This window comes from Rhipicephalus sanguineus, chromosome 6 (genome assembly GCF_013339695.2).
Source record: "Rhipicephalus sanguineus isolate Rsan-2018 chromosome 6, BIME_Rsan_1.4, whole genome shotgun sequence".
Taxonomy (NCBI): domain Eukaryota; kingdom Metazoa; phylum Arthropoda; class Arachnida; order Ixodida; family Ixodidae; genus Rhipicephalus; species Rhipicephalus sanguineus.
In genome coordinates, this window is record NC_051181.1 from 118,809,772 (window position 1) to 118,826,068 (window position 16,297).

At 47.2% G+C, this 16,297-nt stretch overlaps 1 protein-coding gene across 1 annotated transcript; it reads right to left on the minus strand.

Moving 5' to 3' along the window:
* Positions 1 to 4,241: 4,241 nt before the first annotated feature.
* On the minus strand, positions 4,242 to 13,478 carry LOC119396263 (uncharacterized). The gene is made up of 3 exons (XM_037663399.2): positions 13,455 to 13,478; positions 7,140 to 9,005; positions 4,242 to 4,609 (listed from the first exon to the last, which is right to left on the minus strand). The coding sequence occupies exons 1-3, from the start codon at positions 13,464 to 13,466 to the stop codon at positions 4,385 to 4,387; spliced, it is 2,103 nt and encodes a 700-aa protein (XP_037519327.1). The 5' UTR covers positions 13,467 to 13,478; the 3' UTR covers positions 4,242 to 4,384.
* Between the last annotated feature and the right edge of the window lie 2,819 nt (positions 13,479 to 16,297).

Here is a 16,297-nt window from a genome sequence, read left to right on the forward strand (position 1 = left end):
CTTAAACAACGACACATTGCAGACTACCGAACGCAGCGTAACAAGCGGATTGAGCTTGTTTGGGCTTCACTTTCTGTACATTGGTGCTGCTGCCGTTCCGAGCACTCCCCTGTTCTAGTACACTCTAGCTGTAGTTACCGTTAAGCACCAAGTTTACTACGCCGACCATAGCAGGCCTATAATAAGGAAAAGACAACACTGCGTGATCCGGAAATACATGAATTTATTTGACATGTTGCGTCCAAGCAATGTGGGCAAAAATAGCACGGGGTGAAAGAGTACTACAAGAACAACATCGAAGCCAGTTACGGTTTAATTAGTCACGAGCTACTACTGTACAATAGACTTTATTTTGATGATCAGTGCTTCCTGGCGACTTCTCGACCGTATCTGTAGCGTATTCCATTAACAGTGCAAACAGGAATCTTCTCGATACATTTCACGCATGAAGATTACGGGAAAGAATGCACAAAGAAGGAATGATAAGTATTTGCTAGGTGCATGAACATGAGGAAAGATGTGAATCACTAGTAAAACACGTGCAATGGAGCAGTAAAAGCTCAATGTAAAACATAGGTCACACGCGTCGCAAAACTTTACACAGCAAATCGTGCGAAGACAAAGGTAGCATTCGTGCTCAGTTTTCCTGCTTCTGCCTTCTTACACACCACATTGTACAGCGCAAGCATAAGAAACCAAATACTATGGAAAGCCAACTTAAAGCATCATGAGCAGGCAATCACGTAAAACTCCAAAAGCTAACCTAAGTAACAACTACCAGGAAACGTATCTGAATTACGAACTCATCGAGCGTATCTCAAAATATCACGGTGAGTGTCGCGCGGTAGATTACATTTTGTTACGTATATAGTAACGTACATTTCACCACATTACATGTTGCAAACATAGTATACAACGGCGTTTGCATCTCAAGTCTACTTTCTACGTATAATTACACTGGTTCTTTCTCAGCCTATCACAATGTAGCTGAAGAACGAACCAACAACAACAAACATGCACACAGCATAGAGGCTAAATTCGATACGTTGACGTGAATTAAGCTGGCCAACGCGAGCCTAAATGAGTATTGCAATACTATAAAATACTCATAGAACTCGAAGCAAGAAGAAGAGGAAGAAGTGAGTCTCATGTTTCTTCAGAGTCTTACTACCATAGGCGTGCGCATAGGGGGGGGGGGGGAGGGGGGAGTTGAGTTGGAGGGAGGTGACGGCAGTCGCCCCCCTAATCATCTAATGGTGGCGCCAAGTCTACCCCCTCTATTTTTTTTTTTCGAGGAGGCGTTGGTCATGTGAAGTTTAGCGAGAGAGATCACATCTCTTAAAGTGGAAGTTCTGGAACACCGCGCCAATGCGTGCAAGATGGAGTATCTTGCGGTGGCATTGCAGTTCATGCAAGAGCAAGGACATGACCATTTGGCCTTGCGACGTAAAAACATTTTTGTGTTCACAAAAGACGCTCTTACGCTGGAGCATTTGGCAAGAGGAGATTAGATATAGCCAGCCAATGACGATGTTGAACAGGTTGTCACTCAAAGCTGCCTGTCAATGGTAAACTGTTCTTAAAAACTAAAAGTTCGAGGAATTACGATTCTAATGACAAACTAGGATATATGTAACGGAAGTACTGTTACTCTAAATTTACAGTATCTGAACATATAGTAACCTTATTTGGAAGTTAAACAAGTTAAGTAGATAACAATTGTCCACGACAACCAAGACAACGAAACAACGAGATAACAGTCTGGTACTTTCATAAGAGCACGAGATACTACGTATAAAACCGCTGAAGATAATCGTTTTTTTTTTCAGTGTAGCAGAAGAATATAGGGACATAAGCTTGGCGTATGTGAAAAAAAAAAACAACCGCTGCTCCACTTGTATAGAAGTGAGGTTCTGCTCATTTAATCCTCATTTACATTAGGAGGCTGCCGTTCCATTTTGTACGAATGACATGCTTCGTGCAAATGTGGGTGAAGAAACAACGAGAGGCCATAAGTCGCTCTTTGTCTTGCGAGAAACGCGGGACAAATTATTTGCCTTAATTATCCGTTCTCTTACTTTGTTCGACCACATTTATACCTAACACGCCCCTCAGTCGGGACAGTCACCAATGATCTCAATCTTATGCCCTCTTCGTCAACTGCTTGGTACGAAGGTTAGTGCTTTTTGATCACGGCCACAATGAGCACTGTACACTTGCTCTACATTATAAGCGTACACGATATCATAGACGAGTGCACAGGACGACGGTCATTCGCATTCCGTGTTGACATTCTCAAAGATCCCCAGCTATAACTGACGACTCTGTTCTGTCGTTCTGTAGAACGTAAGAAAACAACGTCCGTTTCACAGCCAAAGCAGAATATACATGTACAACAACACACCAACGACAAGGACGCTGAGACGATTAACTGTGTCACTTAAAGGCGAACAGTGGAGTTCCTCTGCTGCCTAGGGCAAAGAAAGAACATGCCAGCGTATTTTCTAGTCTTCATTTCGCGTATACTGTCTACTCGGTAAGCTTACGCAATATGCGAAGATCGGCTAGCTGTTGGACTTATAAAACCGAGCGCACTCCAGAGTGCACTTACAAAACCGAGCATGCTTTTTCACATGATCTCCTTCAGTGACGTAACGCCGTTTACAAAAGAGAGAGACAGAAAGAAGTGATTAGGGTAAAGACAGCCAAGTCAACCAAGTCAACCAGGCTATGAAGCATCAGGTAGTGTTGGTCTGAGTGCAGTTAACTTCCTTGCCATGGAGTAAAGAGAAAATGGCGGAAGAGATTACAAGGATATAAGGTGCACAGTATGCGATGTTCGCACGTTCCGATTTGGTTATGATGACCAATATGTACATATCTTTCCGCGCCCGATCGAAACAAGTCGATATACTAAACGTACACTTGCATTGCTTCGACAGTGTCTTGATCGTTATAATGAGGAAAACGACTACGAAAAGAGTTCTTCAACCGAAGCAATAATGAAGATTGTGCACTTCTTGCTCTTCATTTCTTTTCGCCTGTTCTTGCATTCTTTCTTAGAGAAAAAGTTCACAGTCAGAATGATAGTGTTCGTGGTGACAGCATTCAGTGCAACAATGCTTTGATCTGCTCTTATGGCCTACCGAAGCTACACCTAAGGCCACTGTGGTTTCCCTGTTCAAGAGAGGCGAAGTGTCGCATCTATCCGTTCCTTCTCACTTGTTTGCACATCCTCTTTTTCGTCGATTTACAAATAGTCGACCGCTAGCACGTCTTATTTCCCTTAACGAGACAGCTAGACGTGTAAATATTATGTGTATGTATGTTTCTGACACGGTGGGCTGTCGCACAGGCAACCATTCGTTTGCAGCCACTAGAAAAACTATATATATCTTATCAGCAAAAACCGCCAGCCTATAGTGGGTGTCAGTGCTTGCAGGTATATGTGTCCGTGCTTAGATAATTCCTACAAAGATGCTAACCATGAGTCGCAATCAAACTCCCGATGGTCTTGACCTATAGCTCGGAATGAAGAGGACTGAGGATTTGCAAAGAAAGTCGATTTCTATGCTATCGATTGCTCGATATCTGTCAATTTTTTTCTGTGCTAAGCGCTATATTTCGTCAATGAAAGCATCCCTACTGGAAACGCATATGAGCTACGAGCAAAAATGGACGCCAAGCTTACGTTGGTTCGTCTAGCTCTTCCGACGCACATCACTTTGTGCATGGCACTATATATGTGACTATGTAGTAGCCGTGTTCAGTTCAGCACGCAAAACACATCGCAGAGCATTGTTACCATGCAGGTTTGCTAGTTTGTATATGGTGTACCTACCAATTTTGTTAGCATAACTTACGACGATGACATGTGCTGGGTGAAATAAAAGATGCTGCCGAAAAGAAACGCGTAGGGTTCGCAAACCACGCTTCCTTCTACGTTCACTCTTGCTCATAAATCTGGGAAGGCTAATACCTTTCCAATGATATGTTATGTTAAAACAACAACAACAAATATTAAAAAAAACACGTACGTCCGCGAAAGTGAATTCGTCGCACGGTGACACCGTGTTTTCCTTCTTTGCTCCTGGCACAAAGTTGTGATGAGAGTAGAGCCACAGAGCACAGTGCACCGTGCAAACCGGCTTTCTGGCTTTCGCAAGCCAGCGTCACCACCAAAAGAACGAAGAATAAATCTTCTTGCCGCTCTTGTCCTATCGTACTGAAAGAGTTGCAAGCAGAAGGCTTCATCATAGCTCGATCAGCTGATGGCACAACGTTTCGTGACGTTCCCTATCCGAGTACGACACTCCCTTATATCAGTGCGGCGCCTTCGACAACGCGCCCATGGTATCTATACGTCGCAGAGGGCATCAGGAGTCTAGGGTTTCGTGTCCCCCGGGAACTGTCCGAAGCTCCCTTTGACTCTGAAGCCTCCTTGTTGGTCCGCCTCGTAGCGTACCACTTGCAGGCGACCCTTAGGGTCCAGGTAGCTGTAGGATCCTCGGACGCGGCCGTCGGCGTCCTTCTCCTCGTAGCGAGTCTGCGGGTTGTAAGGGTCGGCCGTGTCGAAGCCGAAGCGGTACGAGTACGGTCCTTGGAATCCCTGCGTTTCCGGAGGAAGGAAAGCGAATGAAATCAAGGTCATGTAAGATGGGGCTAGGCGAAGATTACAGCTTCTATTATGAACACGCATATATGGATAGACAACAACGCATAATAAGCCAGAAAAAGCAATTTCACAGCTCTGGAGCTACATGTATACAGTTCTTTCTTATTCACGGCCATTATGCGTTGTCGGCCTTCCAGGTATGTACAGTCGGCGTCAAAAGATTATACACCACTATAAGTCTGAAGAAACTCAATTTCCCCGCAGGTTGTGACTACATTCGATCGAACTGCTCAGTACATGCTGTTAGCGCGTTTTAGAACAGGCCGAAAATCTAAAGTGAAGGCTGCGTGCCGAAGTAGCTGGAATATTTAGCTTTTTCTTGTCTCTTGTGGTACCTAAATGTTTCACGCTGACTGTGCAACCGATTCTCCCAAGCACACAACTCGGGATTTCTACACTTCACAGACAATGCATCCCAGGTACGAGGTTGGGGGGATGCAAATCTACCGATTGTGGCCAATTAAGTTTGCTTCGACTTTATGACTGTTGTGACCTCAGTGTATACTCGCCTACTCGAAGAAGTCAACAGAAAACCTACGGCTGATGCTCGCACATTTACGTGTGCAGAGTACTGGGTAACGACGCATCTGATATTGCGTCAAATCTTAATTTCTCTTCACTGTGACGGAAAAGCCGTAAATGAGTTAGCATGTCAAATAAAGAAAATATAATGTACACAGATGTAATGGGAAAAATATGTGAAAGTGTGCATGTTGCACACACGCTGCTACTGTGTTCGAAGGTGTGCTGTACCTTGGAATTGAAAGCAGCGGGTATTCGAAATTTCGCTTACAAACACTTACATGGAGCTACCAGGACTACAAAATAAAGCCAAGAGAACAGGGGCTTTTGTTTACAATTAATCGCTTCCGTCATGCCAGGTCATCAATCACGAAACAACTTAAAGCTGTTTAAAGACATATTTTGGCATATTTTTGTCAAATGATCATCAACTAACATTAACTCGAAGCTCGTCACTATCAAGACGCTAGCTATACGTGGCGTGAGGCAGGAAAAAAAGTTTTTAGCGACCACTAAAATATAACAGGTGCTGTGATAGCCAACAAAAAGGTGATGTTCACGTTATCGTACACCTTATGGCTAATGTTCCGACTCGTGGAAGATAATGAACCGGAAGAAAACAATGACTTTGCTGGACGACCGGAACTTCCTCTCAGTAAGCGCAGTGACAAAGAGCGTCGCGGAAAGAATTCCACCGTTCCGACAAACACGTGCCCATTGAAGATCACTGGCGCGTTGGTTCCGCAAACGTCTCACTACACAGTCTGTCTATGTACACTGAGGCTCGTAGAGAGCTGCGGGCTTTGTTGCCTTCACGAATTCACAAACACCGAAGCGAGACGTTGTCCGCGGTGACGACAACCCGCACGGACGACTTAGTTTCGACGCAAGACCGCGCGCTTCGTTGCGAAGAACGCAGCGCCTTCGAGCATCGAAGCGTTTCACGGCAAACGCCTCTGGTCGTCAACGTTGACTGGCCTTACCCTGTTACAAGCCGTACCCTCGCGTCTCGCTACCATCGAAACCACCGCGGCCGCGGCACGATGAGATTACATGCTCGAGCGTTACTTTCGAGAGCAGTGTCGGGCAGGAAAGCGTGAAAACAAGCAATTCAGTGACGATGCGCGGCAAATTCTAGAGCAACGCGTTAGTATTGTATTTAATTGCGCCTAATTACTTTCAGAGGCCTTGACAGACAACAGTAGCTAGAACTAGCTAAAATCTGCCAACAGGCAACATTAGCCAACGCTAGTGTTACACTAGCAAATAAGTTAACTTTCGTACAGAAGGCATCAGGTAAAACTCATAATTTTTTTTTCTATTTCCAAACAATGTCTTTCTGTGCATCTACCACCCATTTTAAGTAACAGCTACGAGGATCTCAGACAGAATTCAACCATCGCATTTACACGCATATCGCATGTAAAGAACTGAATGATGTTCACCCCAAGAACTGCATGAAATTAACAGAATAACATCGTGAGTCTCCAGAGGCTTCTCGCTGATTAAGAGAGATTGGAAACGGTAAAAGCTTTCATAACTCTAGCGGTATGCGAAGACGAGGGTATGGGGCATGTATATCGAAATAAGAGCCGACCATGCATACTGGTTAAACCGAGAACGTATTTGGTGTTTGTGGAGTTTTTGCGAGGAAGTATATGCATGTCTGTGTCTTTGAATTGCTTCGAAGTTACTTCGTTCCTAATAAAGTTTGTCCTAATGATAGAGACAAAATTTTCGAAGTTAATTAGCAGACATTGTAGGTGAACACAAGCTGCACTTACAACGTTATTACAGCTTACATTTAGTGAGGACTTCTTCCAGCGTTTCTTGAACTTCGGGACTTACATATGTTTTAATAATGCTGTACGTTCTCTTATTTCTAACTAAACTTGAGCTATGCTATTATACTTCTATTTTCTCATTCGGTTTTAAATCTCACCTGCTGATGGAACAGCGTCCTTGGCCTCCCGCCGGCGCCAGTCGTGGCCGCTGGCCTCTGATCGGCGCCTGTCGTCGCCGTGGCAGCGGCTTTCTGGTCCGCAGAAGGCGTCGGGTCCCGGGACAGGAACACGAGTGAAGACGCCGGAGGAAGAGCGGGTGGCTGTGCGGGCATTTGTGCCGGCATTTGTGCGGGCGCGGCGTAGCCACCACGCTTCCTGCCGTTGTTGACGTTACGCTGTGCGTTCGCCGTCGCAGAGCTTCTACCGTTGGTCAAGGGCGTCGTGGCCGCGGCGGCTCCAAGCTCACCAGTAACAGGCCTCCGCATCCTTGCCGCCGCGGTCTGCGTTGGCCTCTTCATCGCATGAATCCTCTCTTCGGCGGAGAACCTACTCTCCTGTCGCGGTGGCGCGGCCTCTTCCTCGGACGAATAACTGAACGGTTCCGGGGTCGTTGTCGTGCTGTAGCCGTTTGTCGTCGTCTCCTCCTGGTCCCTCGAACTGCTCTCTTCGTCATCATTCTCCGACTGGTACTCCATGCTTCCCGGCGTGTAGGCCAGAGGTGGCCTTCGCCTCGATTTCGCTGATCGTTCTGGCTGTTGCGGTGCTGCAGCGAGCCGGCCGTTTCCGTTTAGCAATATCAGTCCGTTCTCAATGTCTGGCCTTGCTGTCGTCGACGTCGTCGTTGTCGTCGTGAGCGTCGCCGCCAAGTTATCTCGTAGCATTGCGCCGCTGGCCGTCCGCAGGGCGCTGTCGTCGATGTTGTTACCGTTGTACGAGTTGTACCTGACGTCCCTGACGTCGTCGTTGTCGTTGCCGTTCGCGGCGCCTCGAACCCTGGCGGCTCCTTCGGCCCTACTGCCGCTAGTCTCGGCTACGAACGAAGGTAGCTCGCCGCTGTTTCCGTAGCCACCATTGCCGACGTTCCTTCTTCGCCCGTTCTCGAACCTCTGATTTGCCGTCGTCGTAGACCCGCGCACGTCTCCGTTGCCCCTAGGGCCAGTGTCGTAGTTTCTCAGAGGCATCGCAGCAGCCCTTTGTCCTTCTTCCGAGGACGATACTTCTTCGCTGGTGAGCGCTCCGCTGTTCTTTACGCGAACGAAAGGACGCCTGCTGTTGCCCCGCGAGTAGGCGATCTCGTCGCGGCCGCTAAGAGACGTCGCCGGAGACGTCCCGGCCCTCTCGTCTTCTCGCGGCGCGTCGTCTCCTCCTTCTTCCTCCGAACTGTCTTCGTCCTGTTCGGGAACGCCCCTGAAGTACGACCCGGAATTTCCGTTCGGTCTTCTCCTGCGGCCAGGTGCCGCCGCCGCCCCCTGCTCTTCGACGGAGCGGGATTCTTCCGAGTTCCGCTTCGAGTCCGGTCGTCTCCACTCCTCATGTTTTCCGCCATTCTTTGTGGTCGAAGGTCTAGTTCCTTCCTCGTCGAATACGGCGTCATCGTCGTCATCGGCGACTCCCTTGAGCCTCCATACTTTCTTCCCCTTGTCGCGACTAGACTCCTTGAACATGTGACCTCTTGGCTCCTGGTACGCAGCCAGTTCGTCGAGCTTGATCGTTGGACTGAAGGCGAAGTTGTCGAAGACGGAACCAGATGTCATTGTCGGATAGAAGTCGATAGCCCCGCCGTCTGGAGACATGGCGGCGGCGGACATGTAGTCCACTGGTCCAGGGAAGCTGTAAGAGTTCATGTACTTCTCCATGGTTGCGGGAGAAGCGTAGGCGTCGTCTATGTTTAGGCTGTAGTCTTTGTTGGGCTTCGCCGCTGCCGCCATTGCCCGCAATATAGACTCGGACTGGGGAGACGCTAAACATGCGTCTGGTTGTAGCAGTAGTGTGGCAGCCAAAAGTGCCCATAACGTCCAGGAGACCTGCGTGACATCGTCCGATTTACCATGATTATTCGTCCGTAAAACTTTATATCGAGGGTACGTGCAAGATAAAATCAATATGTTAAGCTCACCACAGGCGTGGATATGCCGTTGCGCCGCGAACACGTGCGCTCGATCCCGGTAATGTGGCTGTGGAGGCCACATCTCGATGTGGGTTTAATTCAACAGCGGTAGTACGCCCTAGCTTGAGGTGCATGTTAAAAGCCTCGCCGGGTGGTTAGCAGTGATACAGCAGCTTTTACTACAGCGCGCCTCAAATCATGAGTTTCTGGCGTGTAAAACTTCGTGAAATTGCTACGCATTTTTTACTAAGGTATCCTATGCAAACAGCATCAATAAGTAATTGCCTTTTCTATCCTACATATGTTCTACATTTTTCCCACTCCACTAGTGCAGAACAACAAACTGACCGCGTGTGTCTTCTCTTGGTTAACTTTCCTGCTTTGCCTCTCTGCATCTAATCTCTAGTACAGCTCACATGAGTACAAACTATGATACAAGCATTGGAGCCAGCCCGTTAGTATAATATGAGAGGACATGATTGGTGTCACAGCCAGTGAGTTCTAATTTGTTGCGCAAATACATTATAAGCCGAGCTAGTATTGTACATTGCTACTATGCACAGTGAGGACACCATTCGAATTTTGATGGGAAATAAGGAAATTACTGAATTTTAATGACCAAGTAAACTGCTAATAAGAGGATGTTCAAGTATTCTCTCGTGTGCGTAGGTAACCATCATTTCGCATTCAGTGCCTACGGGCGGATTGGTTAGCTGAACAGCTTCTTTAGCGCCCGCACAATCCATACCGTAGTGTGCTTGTACCCACGCTACGTGTGTGGCGGGACTTGTTCCATTTCCGTACCCCAACAGCGCGTGCTACCTGATGCTGCGTAACACCTCGCTAGCCCACCAGTCTTCCTCCAGTCTATGAGAGTCTATGAGAGAAGAACCGAAACATGACTGGAACTTTCTTCACGAAGAATTATTGAACTCATTTTCATGCCAATTCTGACAAACAGAAATAGCCTGTGTCCGTTTTCTTCGGAGTGTTGCTGCTTCTTGCTTTCCCATGCCGTGTTCTTCGGGTCGACATTTTATTAAAACATCAATCAACCAAAACTTACGCGCGGATCACTAACGAAAAACGTGTAACGTTGCTCGAGCGCGTAATGAATGCACAGCCGTGTCCGCATTCAAGCGGGCCGCAGTTTCAGGCAAATCGACGCGCATCTTTAACACTGCGTGCCGTAAGCGCCGAGTGAGTGCTTAAAGATGGGGATCGTATTCATGTATTCGCTCCAAAGGAAGTGAAACTGCCTCCGAAACGGCGGCATGGAAAACAGAAACGGGAAGTTCCGCGTGGCTCCCCAGTAGACTGAGCTCCAGCGACGTCCGCAAAATAAGGGTTCCGTGTATACAGAGACCCACCTTATATGGGGCTCTCACTCGAAAACACCCGGTATAACGTCACGCAAGCGTGAGTCGCGATGCGACCACTGTGTAGACCGTACTCATGTGTCCCAGGTCGCGTCCTTCTTCTTACGCTCTTACCGTTCCACACACGTTTAAATCGACGTACGCACCGGATAGAAGTCAACGACGAGAGGACGTACACTTAAACCGGGGCGTGGTCGTCCCAACTAGCAGGACGTCCTACTTCGACCGTCAGGAGAAGCAACCACCCTCAGATAAACACATCAGGAGAGACCACGGATGTGACGGCTACTAACCACATTTGCAAAACACCGCGTTGAAAAAAAAAAAAAACAGTGTGAAAACGAGGAAGGAGCACAGACGAGAGGTCCCCCCTCTGTAAGCAACCTCCTCCCCCTCTCTCTCTTTCTCTCTCTCCATCACCAGCGTCACCCTTCGCTCTCAACTCAACCGATGTACGGCGCTCAACCAGGCAGGCCACAAGCTCTCAGAGCCGTGGGCAGTGAAGCGAGCTTTCGCAAAAGTGTCCCGTGCGAACGTTCCGCTGCTATTCCGAGCTCGGCATGGGCGCGCCGCACCTGGCGCCGTCAGAAGCCGCGTCGAATCAGCGGCCGGCTCGCCAGCGTTCACACGGATGCAGGGAAAACCGCGAAGCCCCTCCACCACCGCGGATGACACCAAAAATTAAAATTCTGGTAGGCTTCACGGCGTCTTCAACGCTCAGCGCGTTCGCCTTTCTTTTTATAACCTTTTTTTTTTCTCCTCCCTACAGCAAAGAGAAACTTGAGCGTTCCTGCCACTGATCATCCTTCGAAACTCAACGATGTCCTCGAGAGGCTAAACGCATTGATGACAGACCACTTTCAGAGGCAACGATCCCGGGACATTTCTTACATGCACAAGGTCTTCAAAAGCCCTAACGGGCTTACTGAAGTCGACTGGATTTTAGGAACACCTGAGAACTGTTAGCGCGTGTTCTGTGTGTCCCTTTGTTATTCTTATCCTTCTTTTTTTTGTCATACATTCTATTATTTCCTATCCCCCCTTTGAATTGTAGGGTAGCCAACCTGTGCCATCCTTCGTCAACGACCTTGCATCCCCCCTTTGTTTCTCTACATCTCTCTCTTAAGCATCCCTGTTCACAGGGCCTTGAACACCAAATTACACTGTGTTGCACTCGCCACAGTGGTCTAATGGTTATGGTGCTAGTCTGCTAAGCCGACTGATGTAAGCGCACTGCTAGAGACCCGTGTGCTGGATTTAGGCAAACGCCCACAACGGCGTCTCTCATCATCATATCGTGCTTTTGGGACGTAAAACCCCAACAATTGTTGTACACTTTGCTGCGTGACGGTTGCTGCCACGTTCACTGGCAACCATACATTTCCTTTGGCGAGGATGCCACGCTTAAGTGTAGCTTCAATAAAAGCTAGGTGAAATGCGCGAAAGGAGAATAAAAAGTTTACGAACAAGAAAAATGATGAGAGAGCTGTCTGGCTTACACTGCTCAATACCCTTTGCTTTCAGTCATGACACTGAACAGGCTCAAGAGGTTTTGATGAGTAATGATGGACCTGTACCCGTAGCATACTTAGTTACATTACGAACATGATGTGAGACCAAGGCAAGGAGGTTTAACCTCCTTGGACCAAGGAGGTGTGTGAGTCGATCTCAGCGAGGCCTGAATGGCGCAATTTCATAGTGCGCCATTTAATAACGTTTGCTCTTCTTGCTGTAAACAGATGTCAGAATGAAAGATAATTCTTCGTGTATTAATACGCTTGCATCAGCTCACAGTGAAGCGAGTGGAGTGAATGATAGATTCAACACACCGAAACAGTACACTGTTCATGTCGAGCATGTTGAAGCATACCGTTTCGAGCATACCGTTCGTTCTGGTATTCAGAGATAGTCGCACAGCGTGCCAGCTCGTAGTGCCGCGTATTGTGTTCTTGAATTCGAGTTTAAGTTGAGCTTATACAGAGCAAAAGAATAAATGTCTAGCTTCACATGCTGAGGTAGTCTGTGTGCATATTACATGCCGTTCGGACGTACGAAATCGATCAACATTTAATATCCGAGTTTTACATTACAATGTGAAATAAAGATGACCGTTATTCAAGAGGTGCTTTTCGACATAACACCGCATAGAAACGTGTAAGAAAAAACAAAATAAGCGAATTATGTTACAATTCAATACCGTTCGAGGCTTGGCCCTGTGAGGTCAAGTTCATAACAGGTTGTTCTCCATCATGACGAGGCTGCTGCGACTTAGAAAGACTCTTTATTAAAAAAACTAGAATTTTTGCGGCGCGAATATAACCGCTGGATGCTACTCAGTAGGGCTGGGGAATGGGATCAAAAGATTCCAGAAGAGAGGAAAAATAATTAAAAAAATAAACAATATAAAAAAGGAAATGCGCAATTGAACCTGATACTAATATTGACAACTAGGATGTCAGGTAAGTTTAGGCTTTTCTACATGAAATAGTGAATTAATAGAGCTTTCCGATCAGGTCAATTTCTGAGAGGTAATTAAGTAATAACTCTAAAACCCGCTGCTATTTTGAAGAGCCGGGTACTGAACCTAATATGCTGCGTAACGTTAACGGATCGCGGCAAATCACCGTATATTTGTCGTTCAAAAAGTTGTGTCTCGTCGCGGTATGCGGGGCCTTCAAGTAATATGTGTTCTACTGTCTATAAGCTGCCGTAGTTATCGCAGTAGGAAGTAGTGGTACGCCCTATGCGTTGCAAATAACTGTTCGTGTACGCCACTTTATAAGTGTCGAGGAAGTGTCCACGAAAATTTCGATATGAAACACATAAACTGTCATCCTTCTAGGCAACAAAAACCGAGCGGCGTCGATTATCCGTACATTCAGTCAACTAAAATTTACCAAACATAAAAAAATAAAACTATCGGCGGGAATGACACAGTAACATAGAAGTGACAAGGACTTCGCAAAACAAGTGTCGATGAGTCCTACCTGTCGACACATGGTTTGACGAGCGCTGTTTGCTCAGCTGGTCAGTCAGGTAGGCAAGGCAGGCACGGGACGGGACGTCAAAAAGAACGCGCTATCGGTCGGCGCGATGCTTATAAGCGACGGCGAGCACGGGTCCAGCGAAGACCCCGTGTGGCGAATGACGACGTCAGCGAGAGAAGACGCCGTCTAGTATAAGCTGGTCGCCTCCCGGTCTCTGCCCAGGTCTTCCACTTTGCTCGAGGAAGAAAGCGGAGGGTTGGGGGGTGAGGAGGAGAGTCGGTGGCTCTCCAGAGGAGGCCGTGATTGGCGGTCGTTTCGACGAAGAGCTCAGTAGACACACGGGGCGACCGGATTCGGGTCACCGCGGCTGTCACCCGAGAAAAGGTGAGTTTGGAAGCGGGTGTAAGGACACACCGGAGGCACTTTCTACAACCCCACTTCCTTCGCACATTCGAAACGAAACACCTTCAAAAGTGTTCACGGTGAGTGGAAACAGAAGGGGGAAAACGGAAACTACTCGAAGCTGGGAAAGCGCATTTTTTTTTACTACGATTGTTTATACATAAGAAGCGATCGCGTTGCTTCTCAGACGTCTCCTGCACGGAATAAAAGCAAAACAAAGACATCGAAATGGAAGTTTGTTTTTCCGTTTATACATGCGAAGTTGTAACAGGGAAGTAGGTCTGTCGAAGCTGTTTTTCACTGCAGTTAAAGGAGGGTGCCAAACCTCAATCTCTTCATTTCACTTTCTGTAGTATTTGAGCTCTGGCAGATGTATTTCCCGTCTAACACGTGTTCCGCGTCATGCTCGAAGGGCAACGCCTGTCACGTCACGCATAAGCGAACGTGCTTATGCGTGACGTATACACTTTAAAGTAGGCTAAGTTCTGTGAGAACGTAGGATACGAGCGTCAAATACAGCAAAACGGTTCCAGTGCCCTTTTATGGACCGTCGTCGAAATATACGGGCTGAAGCCGCGCACTTGCTATAATAACCATTTTGCTTAAGTTTCACATATTAAATAATGGTCATCGAAATCAAATCTTCAGACGGAGTACTTCTCTTTTTCGTTTTTGTCGCAACGTAAGTTGCAAGGAACATTATGACAAATTATGACAAACATTCATAAAGTTCGTGTTGACGCAGGGAGTAATCGTCATATTAAATGCGGAGGCTCGAGTACAATGACCGGTACGGTACGGTACGGAGAACTTTATTTAAAGATGTAAAGCTTCGAAGCGTCAACCAAAAATATCATCAGTAGGCCGTGTTCGTGTCTGTCGACGATCTGCCCAGTTACCGTTTCTATGACTTTCGAAAGTGTCGATCCGTTGTAGATGCTAGTTTAGAAGCAAGAGGACCGCACTTTCGATATGACATACAAACACATGAATAAAGACTGCCATTATATATCTTTGTAGACGCTGCAAGAATTATATACGCCTATTCTACATGAATACACGAACTGAAAAATAAATGTATACACATTATGTGCTAATCAGGTGCTGGCCCGTAGTAGCCAGGATTTTTTTTTTTTTTTGGGGGGGGGGGGCTTGATGATGGTCTTCACTATTTTAGAAAAACACCGATTTTCATTATTTATTCTCGGTAAAACATCCCCTTCGAACAGAACATCAGGAGGGGGGGGCTGTCCCCCCCCCCCTTTGTGTACGTGCCTGACCAGATAACTGAGGCACGCTTTTGAGCGCTTAACCTGCGCATAGGTGGATGATGGTGTGATAGGCAAGATGTTCCAAAAAATGCCTTAAGCAAATAATTGCGCACGCAACAGCCAATGACACTCCCAATCGAGAAATGGCATAGACAAACGGATATCTTAATACGAGTAATTGCAAAAAATATACGGAGATGTTCCTAAGGTCTCTCACAAAACCATCGCCCATTTATAACGGAATGTTAATCAGATCGCAGTGCCCGTACCAATTATTAATTGAGTGCAACATAGTGGTGTTACTCTGTGTGGGACTTCGATTTGCGGATAATCGCGATGACAATGGTTTTAATTACTACTTGCATAGCTAACGACGCAAAGAAGAGACGTAGATGTCACATTTCTATATATATTACAACATAATGTTTATTTCTGTGTGATGAATACGATACAGGGAACAAGTTCAAAAGCCTTGATTCGCTCTAACATTCTGCAGTGCAACCGCTGGTGAAAGGTACTGAAGAACGATTGTGTACAATGAAACTCTGTGTTTCTTTTTGTTTTTGTTTTTTTTTAGAATAAAAAAATCTATACAGAACACTTTCGTGATATGATACCAGTATTTTGAAGGGCCGAGGAACAGACATGGGTCGCCGTGATATGTGCAGTACCGATGCACGTCCACTATGGGAGATTAGCATGCCCATAAGGTCCTATTGTCGAGCCTCCTTGGGTGGTGTTATGGAGAAAGAAAAAGAGGGGAAAGGGGAGTTGGGGAAGGGGCTGTTGTGGGAAGTTATCGGGAAGAGAAAAACACAACGTACGGGAGGAGAGAACTGCGAGATTCGAAACGTGCTTCCCCGAACTCCTTCGCGCTTGCGCGTGAATCGCCGCAGGTGGTAACGGCAACCCCGGGCGCCGAGGCTTGTATGACGTAAGAGAAATGGTCGGCGTCATCTTTGTACCGCGTGTCACCATGGCAGCTGCCGCTGAGAGGCAGCGACATCAAGCACGCGGCGCGGAACGCGTTATCGAAGCCAGAAATGTCGCGCGGCAAAGGGTGCTTGTTGTTTCCATGCCCCTCGCGGCTCCGGAGCGTGCAGGCGAGTCCACCACGTTGCCACCGGCTCCCGCACGTTGGAGATTGTCGAAGACCTTGGCCGAGGCGCG

Bases quoted from the DNA above. Each gene is read 5' to 3' on its own strand.
- LOC119396263 (XM_037663399.2), bottom strand. The intron at 4,610-7,139 runs GTGAGATTTAAA...CCGGAAACGCAG, and splicing joins GGACGCTGTTCCATCAGCAG to GGATTCCAAGGACCGTACTC.